This window comes from Aquarana catesbeiana, linkage group LG03, assembly GCF_042186555.1.
Source record: "Aquarana catesbeiana isolate 2022-GZ linkage group LG03, ASM4218655v1, whole genome shotgun sequence".
Classification (NCBI taxonomy): Eukaryota; Metazoa; Chordata; class Amphibia; order Anura; family Ranidae; genus Aquarana; species Aquarana catesbeiana.
The window spans coordinates 710,536,484-710,553,017 of NC_133326.1; the positions used below are offsets into that span (position 1 = coordinate 710,536,484).

Here is a 16,534-nt window from a genome sequence, read left to right on the forward strand (position 1 = left end):
CGTCTGCAAATACAGAGATTGAACTGTTTATCCCATCCTCCAGATCGTTTATGAACAAATTAAATAGGATTGGTCCCAGCACAGAACCCTGGGGAACCCCACTACCCACCCCTGACCATTCTGAGTACTCCCCATTTATCACCACCCTCTGAACTCGCCCTTGTAGCCAGTTTTCAATCCATGTACTCACCCTATGGTCCATGCCAATGGACCTTATTTTGTACAGTAAACATTTATGAGGAACTGTGTCAAATGCTTTTGCAAAATCCAGATACACCACGTCTACAGGCCTTCCTTTATCTAGATGGCAACTCACCTCCTCATAGAAGGTTAATAGATTGGTTTGGCAAGAACTATTCTTCATGAATCCATGCTGATTACTGCTAATGATATCGTTCGTATTACTAAAATCCTGTATATAGTCCCTTATCATCCTCTCCAAGAGTTTACATACTATCGATGTTAGGCTAACTGGTCTGTAATTCCCAGGGATGTATTTTGGGCCCTTTTTAAATATAGGTGCTACATTGGCTTTTCTCCAATCAGCTGGTACCATTCCAGTCAGTAGACTATCTGTAAAAATTAGGAACAAACGGTCTGGCAATCACATGACTGAGTTCCCTAAGTACCTAAGATGCAAGCCATCTGGTCCCTGTGATTTATTAATGTTAAGTTTCTCAAGTCTAATTTTAATTCCGTCCTCTGTTAACCATGGAGGTGCTTCCTGTGTTGTGTCATGAGGATAAACACTGCAGTTTTGGTTACTGAAGCCCCCCGATTCACTTGTGAAGACTGAGGAGAAGAATAAATTCAATACCTTTGCCATCTCCCCATCCTTTGTAACCAGATGTCCTTCCTCATTCTTTATGGGGCCAATATGGTCTGTCCTCCCTTTTTTACTGTTTACATACTTAAAGAATTTCTTGGGATTTTTTTTGCTCTCCTCCGCTATGTGTCTTTCATGTTCTATCTTAGCCATCCTAATTGCACCTTTACATTTCCTGTTACATTCTTTATAAAGTCTGAATGCTGTGGATGATCCCTCAACCTTGTATTTTTTGAAGGCCTTCTCCTTTGCTTTTATATGCATTTTTACATTGGAATTAAGCCATCCAGGACATTTGTTCGCTCTTTTAAATTTATTACCCAATGGGATACATTGGCTAATGCCCTTATTTAATATGCTCTTAAAGCAAACCCATCTCTCCTCCGTATTCTTTGTTTCTAATATTTTATCCCAGTTTATGCCTTTTAGCAAGGTTTGTAGTTTAGGGAAGTTGGCTCTTTTGAAATTCAGTGTCTTTGTATTCCCTTTATGTTTCCTATTTGTGTGATTTATACTGAAACTAATTGACCTGTGATCGCTGTTACCTAAATTGCCCCGCATTTCCACATCTGTGATCAGGTCTGTATTGTTGGTAATCAGTAGATCCAGTAATGTTTTATTTCTAGTTGGTGCGTCTACCATCTGACCCATAAAATTGTCCTGCAAGACATTAAGGAACTGGCGAGCCTTAAATGAATGCGCGGTTCCCTCCGCCCAGTCTATGTCTGGATAATTAAAATCCCCCATTATGATAACACTTCCCATCCTTGCTGCTACTCCAATTTGTGATAGGAGATCCGTCTCCACTTCCTCCCTCAGGTTAGGGGGCCTATAGCATACTCCCAGTATTATTTTCCCCTTAGCTTTATCCCTTTGGAGCTCTACCCATAAGGATTCCACCTCCTCTCTAGCTCCCTCAGTGATGTCATCTCTCACATTCACTTGTACATTATTCTTGATATATAGGCATACCCCTCCCCCTTTTTTACCCTCTCTATCCTTGCGGTATAGGGTATACCCTTGAATGTTTGCCAGCCAATCATGAGAGCTGTTGAACCAGGTCTCTGAAATTCCCACAAAATCCAAATCCTCCTCGTACAACAGTATCTCTAGTTCACCCATCTTGTCCGCCATGCTCCTGGCATTGGTGAACATGCCACATAGTTTAGACCGGTCACATATTGTCTTCATATTGGGTGTTTCGAGATTGCAACTAGGACTTGCTACTATACTCACCTTGTGTTTTTGTGCTTTGGTTAACCTACCACTAATGCCCCCAATACTACCCTCTGGAATATCTTCCGCGCTGGCTATCTCTGCCTCTGGACCCTCCCCCCCATCGCCTAGTTTAAAAACCCCTCTAACTTTTTGGCCATCTTCCTTCCCAGCAGATCTGCACCCTCCTCATTTAGGTGCAGTCCGTCCCTTCTATAGTACCGGTTACCGACTGAGAAGTCGACCCAGTCCTCCAGGAACCCAAACCCCTCCTTACTACACCAGCTCTTCAGCCACTTGTTTACTTCCCTAATCTCCCTCTTCCTTTCTGGTGTGGCTCGATGTACCGGTAGTATTCCTGAGAATAGCACTGTAGAATTTTTTTTTAATTTTTTAGATCATTCTAATTGTATATCATTTTAAGTAATGTTTAAGTAATGTTATTATGTTATGTATCATGTTATGTATCATGTTATGTATATCATTTTAAGTAAAATCTTACCTGTTCTGTTGAGACGGGGTTTGGATGTGTACAATTCTCCCATAGACTGAAATAAAGAAAAATTACTTTTAATTTGTGTTCTATAATTGCTACATGGATATTCATTCTATAGGCCGCAAGCAAGTGCATGTCAGTGCAGTGGTAGAGTCTGGTGCAGTGTCAAAGGGTGCAGAAGTGTGTCAGTACAGTGGGGGAAAGTAAGACGTGCATATCGGTACATCGGTATGAGTGCATCCTTGGAGTGGTGGTGAGTGCAGAAGTGTGCATCTGTGGAGTGGCGGTGAGTGCAGAAGTGTGCATCTGTGGAGTGGCGGTGAGTGCAGAAGTGTGCATCCGTGGAGTGGTGGGGAGTGCAGAAGTGTGCATCTGTGGAGTGGCGGTGAGTGCAGAAGTGTGCATCTGTGAAGTGGCGGTGAGTGCAGAAGTGTGCATCCGTGGAGTGGCGGTGAGTGCAGAAGTGTGCATCCGTGGAGTGGCGGTGAGTGCAGAAGTGTGCATCTGTGGAGTGGCGGTGAGTGCAGAAGTGTGCATCTGTGGAGTGGTGGGGAGTGCAGAAGTGTGCATCTGTGGAGTGGCATTGAGTGCAGAAGTGTGCACCTGTGGAGTGGTGGTGAGTGCAGAAGTGTGCATCCATGGAGTGGCGGTGAGTGCAGAAGTGCATGTTGGTGCAGTGGCATAGTGTGGGGTAGTGTGCGATGGTGCAGTGGTGAAGAATGCAGAAGGGTGCTCTGGTGCAGTGACAGTGAATGCAAAAGTATGTGTGAATGCAGTGGGTATGACAGTGCAACAGCAGTGAGTGGGATAATGCACGTTGGTGAGATAGGGCATATTGGTTCAGGGGCAGCAAGGGAATTAAGCGTCGGAGCAATGGATATGAGTGCAGAAATGAGCGTTGGTGCAGAAGCGGCAAGTGAAGAAGTGCGAATTGGTGCACCGCAGTGTCGTGAAAAAGTACATGTGGATGCACTGAGGCAAATACTAATATTGCAGACAATGCCGAGGTTGCCTTTTGTGAGTAGACCGGTTTTAGATGTTTTACATAATGAAATGAACACCTTCATGAGCAAAGTCAAAACAAATCTTAATGCCCGAGCATGTACTTTTGCAACTTTGGCATGTACACATGTAACAGCAGTAATGCCCCGTACACACGGTCGGACTTTGTTCGGACATTCTGACAACAAAATCCTAGGATTTTTTCCGGCGGATGTTGGCTCAAACTTGTCTTGCATACACACGGTCACACAAAGTTGTCGGAAAATCCGATCGTTCTAAACGCAGTGACGTAAAACGCGTATGTCGGGACTATAAACAGGGCAGTGGCCAATAGCTTTCATCTCTTTATTTATTCTGAGCATGCGTGGTGCTTTGTCCGTCGGATTTGTGTACACACAATTGGAATTTCCGCCAACGGATTTTGTTGTCGGAAAATTTTATAGCCTGCTCTCAAACTTTGTGTGTCGGAAAATCCGATGGAAAATGTCTGATGGAGCCCACACACGGTTGGAATTTCCGACAACACGCTCCGATCGGACATTTTCCATCGGAAAATCCGACCGTGTGTACGGGGCATAACACTGTATGGACACAAGAATCATGTCAGCATACGTTCACTTTGGAAACCTGCAAAGGATTCAGGTGCAGAATGGATGTTCAGCTCTTCTACTCCCCTAGCTGGGATCTACTAAACCTCAACCCAACCTTAGGGCCATTGTGGTTGGATTCAGAGTCCCAAGGCATTGGCAATTATGTCAGCATACGTTCACTTTGGAAAGCTGCAAAGGATCTAAATGCAGAATGTTCAGCTCTTCTACTCCCCTAGCTGGGATCTACTAAACCTCAACCCAAACTTAGAGCCATTGTGGTTTGGTTTAGAATGGATGTTCAGCTCTTCTACTCGCCTATCTGGAATCTACTAAACCTCAACCCAACCCTAGGGCCATTGTGGTTGGATTTAAAGTCCCAAGGCATTGGGATTTATGTCAGCATATGTTCACTTTGGAAACTTGCAAAGGATTCAGGTGCAGAATGGATGTTAAACTCTTCTACTCCCCTAGTTGGGATCTACTAAACCTTAACCCAACCTTAGGGCCATTGTGGTTTGGGTTAGAATGGATGTTCAGCTCTTCTACTTTCCTATTTGAAATCTAGTAAACCTCACCCCAACCTAACTGGAATCTATTAAACCTCAACCCAACCTTAGGGCCATTGTGGTTGGGTTCAGAGACCCGCATTGGGAATTATGTCAGCATACGTCCACTTTGGAAAGCTGCAAAGGTTCCAAATGCAGAATGAATGTTCAGCTCTTCTACTCCCCTAGCTGGGATCTACTAAACCTCAACCAACCCTAGGACCATTGTGGTTGAATTCAGAATCCCAAGGCATTGGGATTTATGTCAACATATGTTCACTTTGGAAACTTGCAAAGGATTTATGTGCAGAATGGGTGTTCAGCTCTTCTATTCCCCTAGCTGGGATCTACTAAACCTCAACCCAAACTTAGAGCCATTGTGGTTTGGGTTAGAATGGATGTTTAGCTCTTCTACTTTCCTATTTGAAATCTAGTAAACCTCACCCAACCTAGCTGGAATCTACTAAACCTCAACTCAACCTTAGGGCCATTGTGGTTGGGTTCAGAGTCCCAAGGCACTGGGAATTATGTCAGCATATGTTTACTGTGGAAACCTGCAAAGGATCCAGGGGTAGAATGGATGGTCAGTTCTTCCTCTCCCCTAGATGGGATCTACTAAACCTCAACCTAACCTTAGGGTCAATGTGGTTTGGTTTATAATGAATGTTCAGCTCTTCTACTCTCCTATCTGGAATCTACTAAACCTCAATCCAACCATAGGGCCATTGTGGTTGGGTTCATGGTCCCAAGTCATTTGGGAATTATTTCAGCATACGTTCACTTTGGAAACTAGCAAAGGATCCAGGGGAAGAATGGATGTTCAGTTCCTCTACTTCCCTAGCTGGAATATACAAAACCTCAACTCAACCAGGTGCAGAAGGGATGTTGAACTTTTACACTCCCCTAGCTGGGATCTTCTAAAACTCAACCCAACCTTAGGGCCATTGTGGTTGGGTTCAGAGTCCCAAGGTAGACGGGACTGCATGTGAGCCTCACCCCTCTTCCGGATATTGCATGCACCGATACGTAGTGTTGATATTGCTGTTTGCTGCCATTGTTTCAGAAAATATCAACAGTGCATGTCCTCACTATTGACATTTTCAACACTGTGTCTGATGGCTGCTGTTGGACAGCTAAAAGACCTGCAGTGCTGTCTGGCACCGGCCAGGAGGTGAGAGGGGGAGTGACGTTAGCTATCCCTCTCACCTCCTGGGTTTTTCTATGATAAGTATAGGATTTTGTACCCTTCACCCCTCAGTTAAGTCCCCAACAGTTGTCTTACAGTAACAGTTAGGTTGCTGTCCAGGTGGGTGCCAGTTTGGTTTATCATGAATTGGATCCTGCGTTCTGTGCTGAGCTGATCTGCCAAGAGTTTGCTGAGGGATTTTTTGCTGACCGAGCCGAGGAGGATCTTAGAGTCTGGGTGAGATAAGAAAAGAGGGTTCAGTGGCATATTGGGAGAGAGAGAGAGAAACACAACAGCAGAGACTGAGCTTATAGTAGAACAATTACTTTTTTTCAGCTGCATTTGGATGTGTTCATTTAAAAATAAAGAGACTGTAGAGTGTTTTTTGTACATATATTCTGTGTATATAAATATTACTGTATGTAGCCTTCTCTCCAGCCAGCAGAGGGAGCACTCGGCTCATTTTTACATGTTTTAAGGGTTCTTCCTAGCTACTCTGCCTGCTTATGGTGCTCACTAGTGCAAATTAAGTTTGCACTTACTGGTCAATGGGTTAGTGCCTATCCCAGCATGTTTCTTCTTAGAAGGCTTCTTCAGGAACATTGACTGCTCCTGAGAAAGTCTTCTAAGGCAAAATGCATTGGGGGCAGGGCTAAGCATTGTGAGGTCATCATACACAGTGGCAACGACTCAGAAGTAGTAAGTGCCCTGTGGTGCAGCGTCCTTGGATGAGTAGATGTGACATACAACTAGTACAGAGCTGAGAGTTGCTTTTGTAAAGTAATATTTTTTTTAACTAAATCACATTTTATGAAGCGAGAATTTCTCCTTTTGAATAGGGAAGGAGAGCACACTGTGCATGCGCAGGTCTTGAAAGCAGGAGATCGCTCATTCCATGCCGGGACCGCGCCCAACATTCGGGGCATCCTAGATCACAGGCAGGATGGTGCAGAATTTAGTCGCTTTTTTAGCCAGGCTGCTGGTAAGCTGCGATTGGCCTATAAGTACAGCACTTAAATCAAACTCCATATTTTAAAGCTTTGCATTCTTTTACAACACATGGGGGTCCCTGTACAGCACGGTACTCGTTATTACAATGGTGACCTTAGCCTTCAAGGCTACAGATATAGAAAAGGGGAAGGTACCAACCTTCGGAGTCCACGATGGGGTACTGCTTTAGATCAGAGGTTTTCAGCAGGTGTCGGATGTCCTTGTACTTAAACCCTTTCACCAGATATCTCAACTCTGTCACCATGAAGTCCTCGGCACACACGTCATGGGCACTGGGAGGGGAAGAGCACATAATTAGGTCCACTATAGAGAAAAATAATATATTCTGGTTACTGTACGTGTTTAAAACCTCTAATCATTGTATTGAGAATACCTAGGCCTCGTTCACATGGGCCGTACCATAGCGTACACCCATGCAGGGCCATGTTTACCCTCACAGGTGTTCTGTGCATTCCCATACAGGGAGTTCCATCGGTGTCAATTCAGATGCAGTTCTAAGAGGACCCTAATACAAGAGACACTTGTACCCCCCTGGTACAAAGGGACTTTGAAGGTGAACCAAGGAAATTTTTATAAAAACATGTTATTTTTTTGAAAAAATGCTTAGAAACGCATGTATAAAACCATAATAGTAATCTATACAAAACATTGGTACAATACAAGACAGTTTGCACATAGTATATTCTCTAAAAATTCAAAGGTGAGTACAAATTCCTCCATAAGCCTAACATGTTTCACGATGGTGTCCCTTCTTCAGAGGCGTTATTAGAAGAGGAAAAAAGTATGTTCAGTATTGAATTATATAAAGAACTGTGTATATATATATATATATATATATATATATATATATAAAGATATGTGCAGAAAAAGCGATTTCCTTAGAGGGTTAGATAAACTTTCGCCATCAATTGTCCAACCAAAGGGAGGATAAATTCCGTCCGAGCCCGGAAAAGCCCACACAAAGGTCCCAGAGTGGAATGACCACAACAACAGCCACAGTGAAGCCTTTCTTGAAAGCAGGAGGCTGGACAGGAGGCTGGACCGTTGTTGTCAGGCGAAGTTTTTCAAATAAATAACATGTTTTTATAAAAATTTCCTTGGTTCGCCTTCAAAGTCCCTTTGTACCAGGGGGTATAAGTGTCCCTTGTATTAGGGTCCTCTTAGAATAATATATTTTGGGGCGTTGGCAACGCCTTATTGAGAATTCAAATTTTCTCTTTGTGGTTTACCCATGTATACAATTCAGATGCAGCGACTTCACGGACATAGACACTGCTCCCGGTATGACCTCTGTGCTGGTGCGTGTCCTCAAATGCAAACAGTGCGAATTCGGGGACATGCACCTGCCCGGATGTCATATTGGGAGCAGTGGCTGTGTCCGTAAAGATGCTGCACCCTAAATAACATCAATGGCACTGACTGCATGGAACACCTCTGCATCCCCATGCGGGTAAACATGGGCCTGCATGAGCGTACGCAATGGTACGGCCCATATGAACGTTGCCTTATTTTTTTATGTTGTTTTACATGCCTTTACTAATAATTTTCTCCACATTTACATGCAGACCAAGCTATCCATAGCAGCCTTTTCCTATGGTTCAAACCCAAAAGAGAAAAAAAAAAAAAAGAAACCTGTTGTTGTAGCTGCTTAGAGTGGAGCTCCACCCAAAAGGGGATGCTTCGTCTGTCTGCCTCCTCCCCCCTGCCGCTGCCACATTTGGAACCTTTTGGGGGGGGGGGCGGGTACCTGGGTTTGAGAATTACCCACTACCACTTCCAGCTCAGTTCACCGCGGCCCCCCTCCTTCCCCCGCAGCATTCAAGGAAACTTCACAGGTCCGAGAAGACTGCGGCCCATTCACAAAGCGCAGCGCTCTTCGCGCATGCCCAGTAGGAAACCGGCTGTGAAGCCTCAAGGCCCGCTTCCTGATTTGCTGGGAGGAGAAACATGAAGACATTAGTGAATAATAATTCATCATTGTCACACAACTGGGTGGGCTCACTGTGCCCCAAGCCCACCCTTTTTGAAGCCAATTAGAGCCTCAGGCTCTAATCACGTGCTTCGAAAAAAAACCCCATTAGAATCCGAATTAGCGTCCGGTGCCCTGCATGCAGATTAGGAGTCAGGCGCATGGATTAGGGGGGCGGTGCCCCTGCGCCCTGCAAGAGCAGCCACCACTGGTGCTGGAGTGTTTGCGTGCAAAATAAAATAAAAAAGGCCCCCAGGAGCGAAAAGGGTTAATGCTACTTTCACCCAGCAGAATCAATCCCATAATTAACCGATTTGTGCATTACCAGTTCTTCCCAATTTTCAGCTTGGGGAGGTACGGCAGTTTCTTGATGATGATGATGAGGTCGAAGAAGGAGTTCTGGCAGCTCTGGCTGATGGCATTGGCTATGAGAACAGCGATGAGGACCGGCAGAATGTGGGACATTTGTCCCGTCAGCTCAAACACCAGCAGAGCTGTAGAGAGGGTGTGGGTGACCGCTCCGGAATACGCCGCGGCACCTGCGGGAAGGAGAAAATACGGCGTGAGGAGAGGGGCAAGATGGCAGAACATCACAGGGTATAAAAGGATTGAAGGAACTGAAATCCAATGAATGAAAGGGGAAGGATAGTCAAGCTGGAGTTGATGCTGGATGTCCACCAACCAGGAAATGAGGAAGACTCTGGACGACTTGCTGCAGCTTCTAATGCACCGAGTGCGGTGAAATCGGAGGAAGCGATTTCATTCCAGGAGAGGAGCCGGTACAACCAGGGCAGTCTTTAACTCAGGGCAAAAGGGGAAGCTGCCCTGGGCCCAGTCATTGTTGTGGGGCCCAAAGCAGCTGCCCCTTGAGTCCGCACTGCCAGCAAATAGTTGATAAGTGGATTCGGGAGGGCCCAAGAAAATGTTTGTCCAGGGTCCAATCAATATTAAAGATGGCCATGGGTACAACTGTGGAATGCTGAAGGAAAGGCCGGAGATCACATTTAAGAGCACGTGTTATTTTGTAACCTGCGAGTGCGTATCCTGCCGGAGTGATCTTGATGGGGATGCCTTCTGAGATGAAGCCATTTGGGAAGATCTTTGCCATAATTTCTCCGTACAGTCGTCCGAGGCCGGCACCTGTAAGAGACACGAAATACGAGGATGTGAATGACATCTTAAGTGACCACCCCAGACGGGAAAACCATCCAATATCTAATGGAGGGCTTCTAGGAACCTAATATGGAATCACTAATCTTTTTACCTAGGAATACCATCTGCTTGTAATTAATCTGAATGATTAAAGCGTAGTAATGGTTTATAACCCCTATTATTGTGTCTGTGTAGGGTGGTAGCCATATTTGACCTTTTATTTCTCCAGCCACTGCCTCCTGTTCGGGGATTTCACTTTTTCTGCTCCTTGCATCCAATGCAAATCTTCCCAACTGACCTGATAATTATTTTGCAGACTTTCTTTCTGCAGACGTGTTCAAGAAGTGCAAAAGATACCAGATGATCCTGCCAGAAATCCAGTGAGCTGATGACTGATTGCGCTCTCTGTCTGTGCTGCACTGTTCACAGTTAACATTGTTCCTAGCTACAGAACATCTCTCCCAATCTTCTGGAGATGAGGAGACTGGGGGGCGTTCTGTAGTCAGGCTTCTCCTCTATAGATACAGTGCAGCGATTGAGCATTGTCACCTTAGGACAGGACTACAGAAAACCTATATAGGAAAAGACTACAGTGCTGCTGTAGCCTCCCAGAGATGCACTAGGGTAGATGTGAGGGACAAATTGAATCCACATTCTGGAATATGGACACTCAGAGCGAAGAGGCAGCTCCCCTGTAGAGGTCCTGAGTCAACCTAGTAAACATAAAAAAAGAGCAGAGGGCACCTCCATCTGAGTGTAGAGTGTGCAAGCCAGCAAATCGTATAAATAGATGAAAATAATGCACTCACATGTGGTAGAGGAAATGTCAGCATGACATGTGAGTGTATTATTTTATCTATTATCTATTAACTGACAATTGCACGGTTGTGTGACGCAGTACCCAAATAAAATGTATGTAATTTTTTCCCCACAAAGAGAGCTTCCTTTTGGTGGTATTTGATCACCTCTGTGGTTTTTATTTTTTGTGCTATAAACAAAAAAAAAAGGACAATTAAAAACAAACCCAAAAAACAAAACAATATTTTTTAAATTCTGCTTATAAAACATATCCAATAAAAACATAAAAAAAATGTAATTTCTTCATAAATGTAGGTAAATATGTATTCTGCTACATATTTTTGGTAAAAAAAAAAAATCCCAGTAAGCGTATATTGATTGGTTTACGCAAACGTTATAGTGTCTCCAAACTATGGGGTATTTTTAAGGAATTTTTATTTGTTAATTTTTTACACTAGTAATGGCGGAGGTCAGCGACCTATAGCGGGACTGCGATATTTTGCGGCGAACAATCGGGCACTAACTGACACTTTTGACACTAATACAGTGATCAGCGCTAACAATATACACTGTCACTGTACTAATGACACTGGCTGGGAAGGGGTTAAACATCTAGAGCGATGAACGGGCAAAATGTGTGCCTAGCCAGCGTTTATGTGTACTTTGTGTGCTGTTTTTACTCCGGGAAGAGATGGATTTTGATCTTAGCTTTGCAGGGACACAAAATCCATCCCTTCTCCCCTGTCAGAACGAAGACCTGCCTTGTTTACATAGGCAGGTCTCCGAATCTGTGTGTTTTACCCACCGACGATCGGTGGGTGCCGATGGACATTCAGTCCCTGGAACCCGCAGATCGGCTTCCGCTGTGATTAATCGCAGCAGAAGCGGCCCGTGCGCGCCCCCTGTAGGTGGAAGTGTATATTCATGTATATATACGTGATCCTGCACAGGAGGGCCGCCCTATAGCAGTAAATCTGCTATAGGGCAGTCCGGAAGTGGTTAAATGAGAAATGTGCTACTGGTACATGAATAGAATGTCAACAAAACATTCATGAATGGCTTCCGTTCATAACTGTTTTACTTAGTTACTGTGATGCTGGGATTGGCCCACAGCTATCACATTGTGTCTGGGCCAATCACAGCACCCTGTACCCTGTGCTTAGCTGTATCCAGTCAGAGATCACAATAGTAAATCAAACTGTCATGAATGAACGCCATTCATGACATCTAAAACTATTGCTTACAACAGTGATCATCACTGTTATAAGCAATAATAAAGTAAAATTAAAAAAAAAAAAAAAAAACCCACCCCAAAGAAAAAAGGTAAAAAAATTGAATAAAAAATTATTATTATTACTTTTCAATATTTTTTCATTTATATGCTAAAAAAAACAAAACAAAACAGAAAACGCAATGGTGATGAAATCCCACCAAAAGAAAGTTCTATTTGTGTGAACAAAATTATAGCAAATTTCATTTGGGTACAGTGTTGCATGACCACGCAATTACCAGTTAAAGTAGTGCAGTACTGAATAGCAAAAAAATGGTCATGTAGGGGGATAAATCTTCCGGAGGTCAGGCGGTTAAGGAGGAGTTTCAACGTCATTACAAATATCCAAGGATGGAACTTCTTTCTCCTATCTCTTAGCTAACAGGCCATTAGGGTGTAGGGACTGATGTGAATGTATAATGTATATGTAAAGCGCTGCGTAAATTGACGGCGCTATATAAGTACCTGAAATAAAATAAAATAAAATAATTACAGTCCCTCTTTAGCTCTCTAACAATCCATAGATAGCAGCTGTGATAACTCGGTGTAAAAATTCTGATTTGCAATCTCTGTGTTGGGCCTGCCTGGATACAGTAACGTCATCTTTCCTTTTCTGATTGGCTGCAATTATTCTTTTTCTACTGACTGACCCCAACCAATATATTGCACTACGTGTCGGAGTGACTTTACGTTGACAGATGGAGGAGGAGTCCCGTAGTGTAGAGGTAACTCACCATAGACAAACACAGGCAGGAAATACCCGGCGGGGATGATCATGGTGTTTGCAAACAGCAGCATGAAGAACTATGGAGAGGAGAAGAGCGCTGTCAGTGTCTCAGAAGATACAATACTCGCAGTCATTGGACTGTGGGAGAACTTTAGAGTGACTGTAAGCTCCTCTGGTGCAGAGACTGATGTGACCGGCTCAGTGATCCCTGTACAGCACTGCGGTATATGTAAGAGCTATATAAATGTATAATAATAATAATAATAATAGTGTGTGAATGTTGGGGGACAGTAGAGTGTAAGCTCCTCTGGTACAAAGTCTGATGTGACTGGCTCAGTGTTCTCTGTACAGCACTGCGGTATATGTCAGAGCTATATAAATGTATAATAATAAAGTGTGACTGTGGGGGGACATTAGAGTGTAAGCTCCTCTGGTGCAGGGTTAAAGCATATATTATATCTGTAATTAGACATAATTTTCCTCATCTATTCCACCCTAAAGTTTCCATTACCACCTTATATCTATGGGCCTCCTTTCATGGTAAAGCTGAGGTTACAGTAGAGGCATGGACTGGTGACAACTGACAGGAGTCGTACCTACCTTGAGAACCATGAAGATGGCGAGCTTCTCTACAGCTGACAGTTGTGGGTGTGTCCATTGCAGCCAATTGTCATCATATGTGGGATTCGGCGGCTGTCGCGAGGCATTCAAAGTCAAGGACAATTCTTCCTCTCCCCATGTGATATTGTTGATGAAAGTCTCTATATGTTCTTTCATCGTCAGCTGCAAAAAAAAAATATAACACAATTTATATAATATAATAATTATAATATATACTGTATAATTGAATATAATCAATATAATACAATGTATATAAATACAATCTAATGTATACTGTATAACATAATATAATACCGTTTATATAATATGTATATATTTATATATTATATAATATAAACTGTATAATATATACTGTATAATACAATATAATATGATATAATTAATATAATACAATATAATATAAACTGTATAATATAATAGGATACAATTAATATCATATAATACAATTTATATAAATATATATATATATATAATAAATATACTGTATACTGTATAATATAATGTAATTGATATAATATAACACAATTTATGATTATATATATATATATATATATATATATATATATATATATATATATATATATAAAAAATATATATATATCTGTATAGGTCTCCAATCCTGGACTACAGAACACCATCCCCAGGAATACATTTTAATAATTAAAGGGGTAGTTAAAATATAAATAAATAAATAGGTGAACACCCAACACCCTCCCGGTCCCTACTGTACTGACCTCTGTAGGTGATAAGCTGTCAGTGCCCTGGGTATTTGAAATCCCCGCTCTCCCTTACCTTCATTCTGTGGGGCTTCTGGGACAGATCAAAGGGATTCTGATTAGTTCAGCGCCGTCAAGTGTGATGCTTTGACCAATCAGAATCGGTCTGATCCATCCCGGAAGCCCCACAGAAAGAAGGGGAAGAAGAGCAGAGGACTCCAGATCCCCAGAGCGCTACACCCACTGCGTGGGCACCATTAGCTGCTCAGCCACAAAGGTAAGTACAGCAGGGGCCGGGGTCAGGGGGTGGGCAGGAGGGGCAGCTGCCCCGGGCGCAGTGAAGCAAGGGGGCAGAGAATAGGAGCAGAGATGTACACCCATTCTATGGCATGTATTAACAGTGGAGGTAGTTGAGGTGCAATTCTGGATCCTTGCCCTGGGCAATGGACCACCCTGTCCCGGTACTGGCCGGGGTAGGTGAAAAGGTGAACTTACACTTTAATATTTTGTTTATTGCATTTGCTCTTGCCACTGAGATTTTCACAGTTTTCCTTCCCGTTAAGCAGCCTCGGTGACTGCACAGTGTACTTACCCGAGTCCCCCCCATGTACTGTCCAAACCCATGAGGAAAGGTGATGCTGGCCAATACCAGGGAAACAAATGCAGCGTAGACAATGCGACTGTAAAATAAAAGTATCACATGGGCGTCAGCGTGACTGTCAGCTCTCTTGACTACTACAAAAAAAGATTTACAAATAAATCCGTATGCTAACTGTCCTCAGTTGTCACTGCCAGCTCAGGACCCCACTAACTATCAGGAACCAATCAGGGCGGTTCCCGATCATGTGATCTCTATTGCCCGCTATGGTGGAGCATTCAATGACAAAATAAGTATCAGCCTGCAGGTGGCAGTGCAGATGCTGCTGAGGCACAACGCTGGCAGCGTTCATTTGTTTACCACTGTAATTGTCAGATACAATTACAATATTGCAAAAATAAATAAATTAATGAATAATTAAAAAAATATAACATCTTTGCACATTTGTCAGCTCATATAAAACAGGAGTTTCTTTTATTATAAAAATAATAATAATATATATCCTTTAAAAAAAAATATATAAAAATTGTCAAATACTGTAATTGTAATTTTAAAGAAGATATGAGCAGGGCTGCTGATAAGGCAGTACAGCCAGCCCTCCTGTACTGGGCCCCGGGCTCCGTCAGTTCAAAAGGGGGGCCCAGGCACCTGCTGAGCCCGAGGTCCGGCTGTACTGTCTTATTGCAGACACCGATCCGCTTCTGCCTCCCCCTGCAGCGCTCCCAGCTTCTCCTCATTCCTCCTCCAGCTGCACTGCAGGGGGATGGGTTCTAGCACATGCGCCCCTTCCATCTGCTGTCCGGGCCCCCCTGTGAGCTTCCCTCCTCTCCTTTCCGGCTGGCAACTGCTGGGGATGTTTCATGATAGAGAGCAGGGGATGGGGTCGGTAAATAAGTTATTTATTGGCCCCTTCCTTTCCTGAATGAACACAGTGAGCGATCAGTACCAATCACTCCTGTGCCCATTCATCACTGAAGCATAGTAAACTGTGTTTATTATGCTTCAGTTTGTGAATGAGCAGGAAGCCTTGGAGCGCTTGCTATTCATTCATCTGTGCAGCTGAGCCTACAGAGGAAAGGGACTGATAAATGTATGTCCGTTCAGCCGGGGGGGGGGTAGGGGGCCTGTAGGGTAGACTGTATGGGGCCCCCGTGATTTCTAACAGCAGCCCTGGATATGAGGATTTTAATTTATTTGAAATAACCCCCTTCCCTTTTTTTATAGGCTGACAAATTTGCAAAGATGTAAAAAAAAAAAAAAAAAAAATTTTGATTTTTTTTTTTTAATTAAAAAAAAAAAAAAGTGTTGTACTACTGTTATTGTATTGCAAAAAAAATTGTGAAAAATTGAAAAAAAAAAAAAAAAAAAAAAAAGTAGTTGTACATCTTTCAAAAAACAGAGCAGGGGGAAAGAAGACCCCCCCTGAGAAAAGGAAGTCACGGGCGGACCAAGCTGCTTATCAAGGGAACTTTATTATTGCACAATTAATGAAAACAAGAATACAAAAACTAGGTACCCACCACCAACACCTAGACTAATAGTAAAATAAGACAACGTTGTCTATATAAAAGCAGCTGCGTCACGTATATACAGGCACACACAACCCATATGCACCCAAGTGAATAGGCGGTTAGATAGGCACGTAAGTCCTGGTGACTAGCGCCATCACTAAACGTGCATATCCCTTCACTATTAACCATCAAGCCCCCTGCTGGGGGGTTAAGGGGGTAATTTATTGGGAATTCACACACTTGAAAAGTAGACCCTATAAAGAGTGATGCCACTGGGTTAACTTAGTTGACTCTTATTCCA

The 16,534-nt window shown here is 43.2% G+C and overlaps 1 protein-coding gene across 1 annotated transcript in view; it reads right to left on the reverse strand.

The window, feature by feature from the left end:
• LOC141133641 (chloride channel protein ClC-Kb-like) overlaps nucleotides 1-16,534 on the reverse strand; it is a 70,328-nt gene that overhangs the window by 13,122 nt on the left and 40,672 nt on the right. The window contains exons 10-17 of the mRNA XM_073623136.1: nucleotides 14,717-14,804; nucleotides 13,388-13,570; nucleotides 12,795-12,864; nucleotides 9,870-9,980; nucleotides 9,166-9,379; nucleotides 7,010-7,143; nucleotides 5,957-6,093; nucleotides 2,544-2,589 (exon numbers count right to left, since the gene is read on the reverse strand). Coding sequence (XP_073479237.1) covers nucleotides 2,544-2,589; nucleotides 5,957-6,093; nucleotides 7,010-7,143; nucleotides 9,166-9,379; nucleotides 9,870-9,980; nucleotides 12,795-12,864; nucleotides 13,388-13,570; nucleotides 14,717-14,804 — 983 coding nt within the window. The remainder of the gene's footprint in view (nucleotides 1-2,543; nucleotides 2,590-5,956; nucleotides 6,094-7,009; nucleotides 7,144-9,165; nucleotides 9,380-9,869; nucleotides 9,981-12,794; nucleotides 12,865-13,387; nucleotides 13,571-14,716; nucleotides 14,805-16,534) is intronic.